At 43.9% G+C, this 11,003-nt stretch overlaps 1 protein-coding gene across 4 annotated transcripts in view; it reads right to left on the bottom strand.

Moving 5' to 3' along the window:
• Window positions 1-409: 409 nt before the first annotated feature.
• The window catches only part of LOC110509553 (endothelin-converting enzyme 2-like), a 56,963-nt gene continuing 46,369 nt past the window's right edge, over window positions 410-11,003 (bottom strand). For all 4 annotated transcript variants that reach the window (XM_036968067.1, XM_021590491.2, XM_021590492.2 and 1 more), the window contains 8 exons: window positions 10,696-10,794; window positions 10,289-10,366; window positions 10,049-10,152; window positions 8,295-8,405; window positions 8,134-8,201; window positions 7,802-7,992; window positions 3,350-3,445; window positions 410-1,846 (listed from right to left, as the gene is read on the bottom strand). In XM_036968067.1, the coding sequence (XP_036823962.1) occupies window positions 1,670-1,846; window positions 3,350-3,445; window positions 7,802-7,992; window positions 8,134-8,201; window positions 8,295-8,405; window positions 10,049-10,152; window positions 10,289-10,366; window positions 10,696-10,794 (924 nt within the window). In that variant the 3' untranslated portion in view covers window positions 410-1,669. The remainder of the gene's footprint in view (window positions 1,847-3,349; window positions 3,446-7,801; window positions 7,993-8,133; window positions 8,202-8,294; window positions 8,406-10,048; window positions 10,153-10,288; window positions 10,367-10,695; window positions 10,795-11,003) is intronic.

Raw genomic sequence — 11,003 nt, 5'->3', positions numbered from 1 at the left:
AGTGGAGTGTGTACAAACAAGAAGTTATTTAAGAACATATCCCTTCAACATATCCATTCATTTCAAATTAGTATTTTGGGGGGGAATGCGAGGTAAAATCACTGCAGCAGACTCGACATTGTTGATAGTTCAATGTAAGTAGGGATGGTGTATCAAAGCAATCTGCACACATACGTACGTGCATACATGCATACATACATACATACATACATACTCGCTCACACACTCATACACAAACTATCCTTTCACAATGAAGCTGACAGATTAAACACAGTAAATATCAAACAAGCTTCTAAGGCTGCTCATGCACACACACACACACACACACACACACACATATATTGAAATACACTCCCTTAGCATACAGAGAAACAAAGAATCAACTGGACACAAGGGACAAACAAAAAAATCTTTGACAAAAGGCAGATTTAAAGATGTGCATCTCATTTCAACTTTGTCAACTTCATAATATGCCAATAACAACTATAACACACAGATAAGCAAGTGGTGATGGTCCCTACAACCAGAGTCCCAGATTGTCCAGCACACTATAGGTCCCAGAGGGAGCTCTGCCGATCTTGTGGTTGCTTGCTCCTGGATGAAGTTTCCCTTAAGTACAAATATACGATCAGCAAACCCTCCCCCAATCCTAACCTTAACCATTAGTGCTGAAAATACAAAACTGAACCAAGATCGGCGTCTAGGGGCATTGGCACCCTGCTCCTGGTTGGGTCAACACTGTTAAGTGGCTTTTCTAAGTACCCTTTCCTATGTACTCAAAATGCTCGCCAACAATCTTTAAGAAATTAGATAACTAAAAGCAATATGTTGGCAAGGGTTATCAGTAGGCTTCATAGTGCTTTCATCTGTCCAGTAGTAGAACATGGTAAATAGGAGGGGAGGCCATTTTAAAGTATTAGGATCCCCCACCACTGCTGGGGGATTCATTGTGATGTCACTGAAGCCAGTGCACCTTGTGATGCAACAGAAAAAGGAGAAGCGAGTCTATATGGCTCCATCTCAAATTACACCCTATTTAAATGACACCCCATACAGGGAACTACCATTTACCAGAGCCACACATATACTGCATAGGGCTGGGACGATACTTTCCTGTGAGGTCACAAAGGCACCTGAACCTCCATCATGCGATGTCAGAGTGAAGTTCCTGCACTTCCTGCGAGGTCAGAGGGTGATGACCACTTCCTGTGAGGTCATAGTGGTTTCAGGGAGATCCCTCAGTCAAAAGAGGGCTCCGGTTTCAATTGTAAACAGGGCACACAGTGAGGACAGCTATGACCCGGAAGCATAGAGAAAGGGGTGTGGACAGACATCCCCTAATGGCTCCTCCTCCCCGGCCCCCCACTAAGTCCAGCAAACACTAAATAAAACGTGTCTTTGTGCACCACACAAACTGGGGTGTGGAAAAGGAGGAAAAATACCATCCCCTAACACTGGAATTACACATGCATCAGCAGACGACAACTTTTCTCTCAACACGCCTCCCTCTCGCTAACCTGGAGTCTGTGCTGCTCTACTCACCACTAGTAGTCCATCATTATGTACAAAGAATAAAAATAGAAAAAAGGTCCAATGCAGAGATCAACTCCTCCTCTTGGTTCTCCATGCAGACTCCACAGACAGCACCCCCCTGTGGTTTTCCCAGGCCCTACCACACTGTGCAGCGGTGACCAGGGTTCATCGGGGAGCCAGTGGGGCACTGGAAGTGCTCTGCAAAGGCTGGCAAGTTGGAGAGGGTGCCGATGACGCGGTACTTTGGGGGGCTGTGGCGGTCTGTCATGAGTCCCTGGTGGGCACGCTCTGGGGTTCGCACGGAACACCACACCTGAGAGAAGAGAGGGTCCCCCAATAAGTCAGACCGTAGCTAGTGTTCTCCTCTCTGGACTTCCAACTGTTGTGTGTAATTCATTCACTTGGACTCAGTTTGGTTGACACTTCTCTCAAACAGTAGTTGTAATAGTCCACTCTTACTACCACCCCAGAACACATTCACCCCCGTGTCTTATTCCATGAAGCAGGGCCAGAAATTCATCCTGAGCAGGACCTGACTAGGAAAAAACATTTACAAGCTATGATGTGGTCAGGCAAAATCCTTGCAAGTACATTATATACATGTATATGCATGCATACACGTATGTGGACACGCCTTCAAATGAACGGATTAGACTATTTCAGCCACACCTATTGCTGACAGGTGTATAAAATCGAGCACACAGCTATGCAATCTCAATAGACAAACATTGGCAGTAGAATGGCCTTGCTGAAGAGCTCAGTGACTGTCTTAGGATGCCACCTTTCCAACAAGTCAGTTTGTGAAATTTCTACCCTGCTAGAGCTGTCCCGGTCAAATGTAAGTGCTGTTATTGTGAAGTGGAAACGTCTCGGAGGAACAACGGCTCAGCCGCGAAGAGGTAGGCCACACAAGCTCACAGAACGTGACCGCCGAGTGCTGAAGTGGGTACAAATAGTCTGTCTTTACCACAGAGTTCCAAACCGTCTCTGGATCAATGTCAGAACAAGAATTGTTCGTCTGGCGCTTCATGAAAATGGGTTTTAGTGGACGAGCAGCCACACACAAGTTTAAGATCACCATGCGCAATGCCAAACGTTGGCTGGAGTGGTGTAAAGCTCGCTGCCATTGGACTATGGAACAGTGGACTATGGAGCACCATCTGGCAATTTGACGGACGAATCTGGGTTTGGTAGATGCCAAGAGAACTCTACATACCTGAATGCATAGTGCCAACTGTAAAGTTTGGTGGATGAATAATAATGGGCTGGGACTGTTTTTCATGGTTCTGGCTATGCCCCTTAGTTCCAGTGAAGGGAAATCTTAATGCTACAGCAGACAATGACATTCTAGACAATTCTGTGCTTCCAACTTTGTGGCAACAGTTTGGGGAAGATACTGTTTCAGCATGACAACGCTCCCATGCAAAGCGAGGTCCATACAGAAATGGTTTGTCGAGATCAGTGTGGAAGAACTTGACTGACCTGCTCAACCCCTTCAAACACCATTGATATGAATTGGAGCACCTACTGCAAGCAAAGCCTAATCGCCCAACATCAGTGGCCAACCTCACTAATGCTCGTGGCTGAATGGAAGCAAGTCCCCGCAGCAGTGTTCCAACATCTAGTGAAAAGCCGTCCCAGAAGAGTGGAGGCTGTTATAGCAGCAAAGGAGGGTCCAACGCCATATTAATGCCCATGATTTTGGAGTGAGATGTTCGACGAACAGGTGTCCACATATTTTTGGTCATGTAGTGTATTTGACTTGAACTCTAACAGGATGCGTGTAATGTATTCTGTTGACAGTCCCATGACCCACCTGGGCGAATCCCACAAAGAACAGTTGGTCATTGGTCAGGTTGACCGCCGGCAGCCTCTTCTCCTCACCGTTCTCCTGCACCCATGACTGGTATGCCTGAACAGAACAGAAAACACCATTACCTCACTGCTGCTCGATCATTCTATTTTTCCAACTTAATTAAGGAAAATAAGAACAATCCAAAATGTATTTTTGATACTGTCACAAAGCTAACTAAAAAGCAGCATTCCCCAAGAAAGGATGGCTTTCACTTCAGCAGTAATAAATTCATGAACTTCTTTGAGGAAAGGATCATGATCATGAGAAAGCCAATTACGGACTCCTCTTTAAATCTGCGTATTCCTCCAAATTTCAGATTTCCTGAGTCTGCACAACTCTGCCAGGACCTAGGATCAAGAGAGACACTCCAGTGTTTTAGTACTATATCTCTTGATACAATGATGAAAATAATCATGGCCTCTAAACCGTCAAGCTGCATACTGGACCCTATTCCAACTAAACTACTGAAAGAGCTGCTTCCTGTGCTTGGCCCTCCTATGTTGAACATAATAAATGGCTCTCTATCCACCGGATGTGTACCAAACTCACTAAAAGTGGCAGTAATAAAGCCTCTTGAAATAGCCAAACATTGACCCAGAAAATATATCGAATCTTCCATTCCTCTCAAAAATTTTAGAAAAAGCTGTTGTGCAGCAACTCACTGCCTTCCTGAAGACAAACGATGTATACGAAATGCTTCAGTCTGGTTTTAGACCCCATCATAGCACTGAGACTGCACTTGTGAAGATGGTAAATTACCTTTAAATGGCGTCAGACCAAGGCTCTGCATCTGTCCTCGTGCTCCTAGACCTTAGTGCTGCTTTTGATACCATCGATCACCACATTCTTTTGGAGAGATTGGAAACCCAAATTGGTCTACACGGACAAGTTCTGGCCTGGTTTAGATCTTATATGTCAGAAAGATATCAGTTTGTCTCTGTGAATGGTTTGTCCTCTGACAAATCAACTGCTAATTTCGGTGTTCCTCAAGGTTCCGTTTTAGGACCACTATTGTTTTCACTATATATTTTACCTCTTGGGTATGTCATTTGAAAACATAATGTTAACTTTCACTGCTATGCGGATGACACACAGCTGTACATTTCAATGAAACATGGTGAAGCCCCAAAATTGCTATCGCTAGAAGCCTGTGTTTCAGACATAACGGAGTATATGGCTGCAAACTTTCTACTTTTAAACTCGGACAAAACAGAGATGCTTGTTCTAGGTCCCAAGAAACAAAGAGATCTTCTGTTGAATCTGACAATTCATCTTGATGGTTGTACAGTCGTCTCAAATAAAACTGAAGGACCTTGGCGTTACTCTGGACCCTGATCTCTCTTTTGAAGAACATATCAAGACTGTTTCAAGGACAGCTTTTTTCCATCTACCTAACATTGCAAAAATCAGAAACTTTCTGTCCAAAGATGATGCAGAAAAATTAATCCACATCTAGGTTAGACTACTGCAATGCTCTACTTTCCGGCTACCCGGATAAAGCACTAAATAAACTTTAGTTAGTGCTAAATACGGCTGCTAGAATCCTGACTAGAACCAAGAAATGTGATCATATTACTCCAGTGCTAGCCTCCCTACACTGGCTTCTTGTTAAGGCAAGGGCTGATTTCAAAGTTTTACTGCTAACCCACAAAGCATTACATGGGCTTGCTCCTACCTATCTCTCTGATTTGGTCCTGCCGTACATACGTACGCTACGGTCACAAGACGCAGGCCTCCTAATTGTCCCTAGAATTTCTAAGCAAACAGCTGGAGGCAGGGCTTTCTCCTATAGAGCTCCATTTTTATGGAATGGTCTGCCTACCCATGTGAGAGAATCTTTAAGTCTTTACTGAAGACTCATCTCTTCAGTAGGTCATATGATTCAGTGTAGTCTGGCCCAGGAGTGTGAAGGTGAACAGAAAGGCTCTGGAGCAACGAACTGCCCTTGCTGTCTCTGCCTGGCCAGTTCCCTCTCTCCACTGGGATTCTCTGCCTCAAACCCCATTACAGGGGCTGAGTCACTGGCTTACTGATGCTCTTCCATGCCGTCCCTAGGAGGGGTGCGTCACTTGAGTGGGTTGAGTCAAGGACGTGATCTTCCTGTCTGGGTTTGGCGCTCCCCCACGGGTTGTGCCGTGGCGGAGATCTTTGTGGGCTATACTTGTCCTTGTCTCAGGATGGTAAGTTGGTGGTTGAAGATATCCCTCTAGTGGTGTGGGGGCTGTGCGTTGGCAAAGTGGGTGGGGTTATATCCTGCCCGTTTGGCCCTGTCCGGGGGTATCATCGGATGGGGGCCACAGTGTCTCCTGACCCCTCCTGTCTCAGCCTCCAGTATTTATGCTGCAGTAGTTTGTGTTGGGGGGCTAGGGTCAGTCTGTTATATCTGGAGTACTTCTCCTGTCTTATCCGGTGTCCTGTGTGAATTTAAGTATGCTCTCTCTAATTCTCTCTCTCTTTCTTTCTCTCTCTCTGAGGACATGAGCCCTAGGACCATGCCTCAGGACTACCTGGCATGATGACTCCTTGCTGTCCCCAGTCCACCTGGTTGTGCTGCTGCTCCAGTTTCAACTGTTTTGCCAGCGGCTATGGAATCCTGACCTGTCCCAGACCTGCTGTTTTCAGCTCTCTAGAGACAGTAGGAGCAGTAGATATACTCTCAATGATCGGCTATGAAAAGCCAACTGACATTTACTCCTGAGGTGCTGTAATGTGTTATCACCCTCGACAACTACTGTGATTATCATTATTTGACCATGCTGGTCATCTATGAACTTGGTCATGTTCTGTTATAATCTCCACCCCTCATAGCCTGGTTCCTATGTAGGTTTCTTCCTAGGTTTTGGCCTTTCTAGGGAGTTCTTCCTAGCCACCGTGCTTCTACACCTGCATTGCTTGCTGTTTGGGGTTTTAGGCTGGGTTTCTGTACAGCACTTTTAGATATCAGCTGATGTAAGAAGGGCTATATAAATAAATGTGATACTATAGAAACATTAACTACCACTCTGCCGGCCCTGAGGTGAAGTATAGTAATAATATAATAAGAGTCCTGTGTGGTAACATATAAGTAACATGTTACATAGCAGTAACTATGTCATGTGCTATCTAACCTCCAAACGAGCTTCAATGCCATACAGCACTCCTTCCGTGGCCTCCAACTGCTCTTAAACGCTAGTAAAACCAAATGCATGCTTTTCAACCGTTCGCTGCTTGCACCCGCACGCCTGACCAGCATCACCACCCTGGATGGTTCCGACCTTGAATATGTGGACATCTATAAGTACCTAGGTGTCTGGCTAGACTCTAAACTCTCCTTCCAGACCCATATCAAACATCTCCAATCGAAAATCAAATCAAGAGTCGGCTTTCTATTCCGCAACAAAGCCTCCTTCACTCACGCCGCCAAACTTACCCTAGTAAAACTGACTATCCTACCGATCCTCGACTTCGGCGATGTCATCTACAAAATTGCTTCCAACACTCTACTCAGCAAACTGGATGCAGTTTATCACAGTGCCATCACTAAAGCACCTTATACCACCCACCACTGCGACTTGTATGCTCTAGTCGGCTGGCCCTCGCTACATATTCGTCGCCAGACCCACTGGCTCCAGGTCATCTACAAGTCCTTGCTAGGTAAAGCTCCGCCTTATCTCAGTTCACTGGTTACGATGGCAACACCCATCCGTAGCACGCGCTCCAGCAGGTGTATCTCACTGATCATCCCTAAAGCCAACACCTCATTTGGCCGCCTTTCGTTCCAGTTCTCTGCTGCCTGTGACTGGAACGAATTGCAAAAATCGCTGAAGTTGGAGACTTTTATCTCCCTCACCAACTTCAAACATCTGCTATCTGAGCAGCTAACCGATCGCTGCAGCTGTACATAGTCTATTGGTAAATAGCCCACCTATTTTCACCTACCTCATTCCCATACTGTTTTTATTTATTTACTTTTCTGCTCTTTTGCACACCAATATCTCTACCTGTACATAACCATCTGATCATTTATCACTCCAGTGTTAATCTGCATAATTGTAATTATTTGCCTACCTCCTCATGCCTTTTGCACGCAATGTATATAGACTCTCCTTTTTTCTACTGTGTTATTGACTTGTTAATTGTTTACTCCATGTGTTGTCTGTTCACACTGCTATGCCTTATCTTGGTCAGGTCGCAGTTGTAAATGAGAACTTGTTCTCAACTAGCCTACCTGGTTAAATAAAGGTGAAATAAAAATTTTATAAAATGTAAAAAAAATTGCTTTAGAATTACATAGCAATGGATTTGGGCAATAACCACTCAAGCCCATCACTGTCCATTACTACAGTTCAGATTCACTACAGTGATTACGGAGTTACTAGACAGACATGTGAGCAACTAAATGTAATGTGTTATCAAGTAGGGAGACCCACTCACATTATAGGCTGCCTTTAGGCCGCCGTTGTCAGCAATGTTCTCTTCCAGCGTCTGCTTGCCATTTATATGCGTCCCATTGATGGTAAACCCATTGTACTGCTCAACCATGCATTCCGTGCGATTCTTAAATGCGTCCACAGAGGAATTTTGCCACCATGGCCGAAGGTTCCCATCTCTGTCGTATTCCCTGCCTGATTAAGGAATACAAATATATATATTTTTAAAAAGCACACATGGTGATCATGTACAGTATATGTATACATGCCGGTGTGTGTTGGTCAGTGGGTGTGTTTATGAGTTCTGTGAAGTGTAAGTTAAAGGTGGACACTAACCCTGGACACCAAAGGCATGAGTGAGTTCGTGTCCCATCACCACTCCGATCCCCCCGAAGTTCAGTGCTCTGCAGAGAATTCACATGGGGTCAGAAATGCAAGCACACATGCAAGCACACATGCACACACTCACATGCACACACTCATATGCACACACTCACTTGGGGTGATGCTGGGCGTAAAAGGGTGCCTGAAGGATTCCAGCTGGGAAGACAATTCCATTCTTGTTGGGCATGTAGTAGGCGTTGACTGTGGGAGGGGTCATACTCCATCTAGGGGGAGGTGGTGGAGACCAGTGTAAGAGAGCAGACCAGTTGAGGCTCTTGAGAGGACAGCTCATAGTCATTTCTGGAATGGAATGTATGGAGTGGTATAGTATGTGTTTGTTTTTTATAGCGAATAGAGTGCTATTTGGATATGCTCCATGAGAATATCAAACAATATATATATATTTTTAAATGTAATCAGATTACAAATACTTTTGATAAACTGGATGATTACTTTTTTAAATTACTTTTGCATTTAGAAAGGATGTTAGCGAGAGAAAAAAATACATTAGGACACCTTTCAGTTCTCTCGAGGGAGGTTTACTTTTTGATGGTAGTAAAGTACATGTCGGATAAAAAATGACAGGCCTGATGGGGGAAAAAATACACCAGACAAGGTGGGATCTTTATGTGTTGGTAAAATGAATTACTCAAATTTCAGTGGAAAAGCTTTTATGCGCAAATATTGATATAATTAACCATCATATCGAAGTAAACTCCTCCCACTACAACTTATTAGGATTAAAGTAGCAATATGTACCTTTTTGGGCGATTTGACCAAATTCACATAGAAATGGGAGATTTAGATCTATCATTCTACTTGAAAGCAAGTCTAAAATGAGGTAGATCTGTTCTTGGGGGGCCATTTCTATGCTTCCCATTCTTACATGTTGTTTTTGTGTCTTTTACTTGCTGTTTTGTACACCAGCGTCAAAACAGCTGAAACAACAATATAATTGGTCATAGAAAATATATTTCAACGTGGTTTAGATGGTACAATGATTCTCTACACTATACTAGCTTATCTAGTCACAAACTGAAACTAGGCGAACAATTAAGAGTTTTAGAAACCAGGAAATTGCGGAGCGATTCCTGCATAGCGCACCTTTAAATTATGAACTTCACAGGGTGGTGAATGTTCAAGATGAGCTTGATGCACCATTCCAATAAATATCGATGGTCTTATTCTGGTGACATGATAATCTATGCTTGCCTGTCTATTTTCCATAATAGTAATCAGAGCTATTGGCTACAGTGCACGTGCCAATCCCAGAGTGTGCACACTCGCTATATAACGCACAAATGTTTGTTAGAAAACCCTTCAGTAGAGTTAAAAATGTAAGTGTGTATTGTATATGGGAATTTAACTGCAAAAGTTTTTCATGTGCCCTACGTCATCTCGCCTTTTACCTGCAACAAGTCAATTTGATGGAAACATCTCTGGTGGGAAAATGTGCATATTGTTTTCATGTGGTTTTTAGAATATTCACATGAAAATCTGTCTAATTGGATGGAAACCTAGCTACTGACATTCAATTCAGTATTGAAAAAAGGCGCAAGTTTAAATTCGTTACACCTTAGCAGGTCTGACCAAAAGTCAGAGACCATTATGATGACACACCAAATGCGTTTGATGGATCCTATTTGTCTTCTTCTAATGAAGCTTAAGGGGAAAGTAATCCAAAAGTAACTGAAAGTAACAATACTGATTACAACTTGACAGGTAACTAGTAACTAACGGATTACATTTAGAAAGTAACCTACCCAATCGTGGTTAAGGTCAAGAATCAAGTTCATTTACAGTACAAATATGCACTGAGGTATAGTGATGGTGGTGGTGATGATGTGTGTAGCTGATGAAGACTCACTGGTCACTGCTGGGTGGCTTGCGGAGATGATCGGCCATCACCCTGGCGGAGAAGTTGTAGAAGTTGAGCGTGTTCTGGAAAAAGTTGTCTTCTGAGACGTCATACTGTGGACAGAGATGGATATACAAACAAAGACAGACAGAGAGAGAGAGAAATAATTACTCACTGATCTACGGGGCCCTTGTTATTTGACCTTCAACTCGTCAATCATGACAACTGAACAAAAAGGCTCCCACTCACCCCGTCGTAAACATCATCCAGTTCTTTGGGGTCCAGGATAAAGTCAGGGAATCCAATCATGTTGTAGATGGTGTCCGCCTAAAGATCAGGGGGACAAAGTGGATAAGAGAGAGGGCAAGATGGAGGAATGGGGCCGGAAAACCTCCTAGTTCCATTATCTGGAGATCTAAACAAAGAGGGCTATCTATTCAAACTACTGTATTATAACCTGTAACCCTATAATACTCCCTCCCTGTCCTCTTACACACACGCAGAAACGCAGACACACATGATACCCTGTGGCAACCATGCATAGCCTATCCAGTATCCATCCCTCCCTGTCCTCTTACACACACGCAGAAACGCAGACACACATGATACCCTGTGGCAACCATGCATAGCCTATCCAGTATCCATCCATCCCTGACCTTGTCTTTGGCTGCCGTCCGCGTCTGTTTGTCCATCCACTTGATGTGATCCAGAGCATCTTTGAACGCAGTACGGATCTCATTGATCATCCCCTCTACCTGATAGTGGGGTGAGAGACATACATTAAATGGAAGAAGGAAGAAAGATGGAATAGATCATTCTTCTACAATTAGACTCTGATATGTAAGGAAATACCCACGGCAATCCGAACCAGCCCATCCCTCAAACATAAGGACATTTTGATAGAAATATGTAACCACTATAAATATGAACAATTGTGAGTGACAGTCTATAACCCCCTTGCCAG

This window comes from Oncorhynchus mykiss, chromosome Y (genome assembly GCF_013265735.2).
Source record: "Oncorhynchus mykiss isolate Arlee chromosome Y, USDA_OmykA_1.1, whole genome shotgun sequence".
In the NCBI taxonomy this organism is placed as follows: Eukaryota; Metazoa; Chordata; class Actinopteri; order Salmoniformes; family Salmonidae; genus Oncorhynchus; species Oncorhynchus mykiss.
Note: the sequence above shows the minus strand (reverse complement) of the source record. Positions and strands in the feature narration are given on the sequence as shown.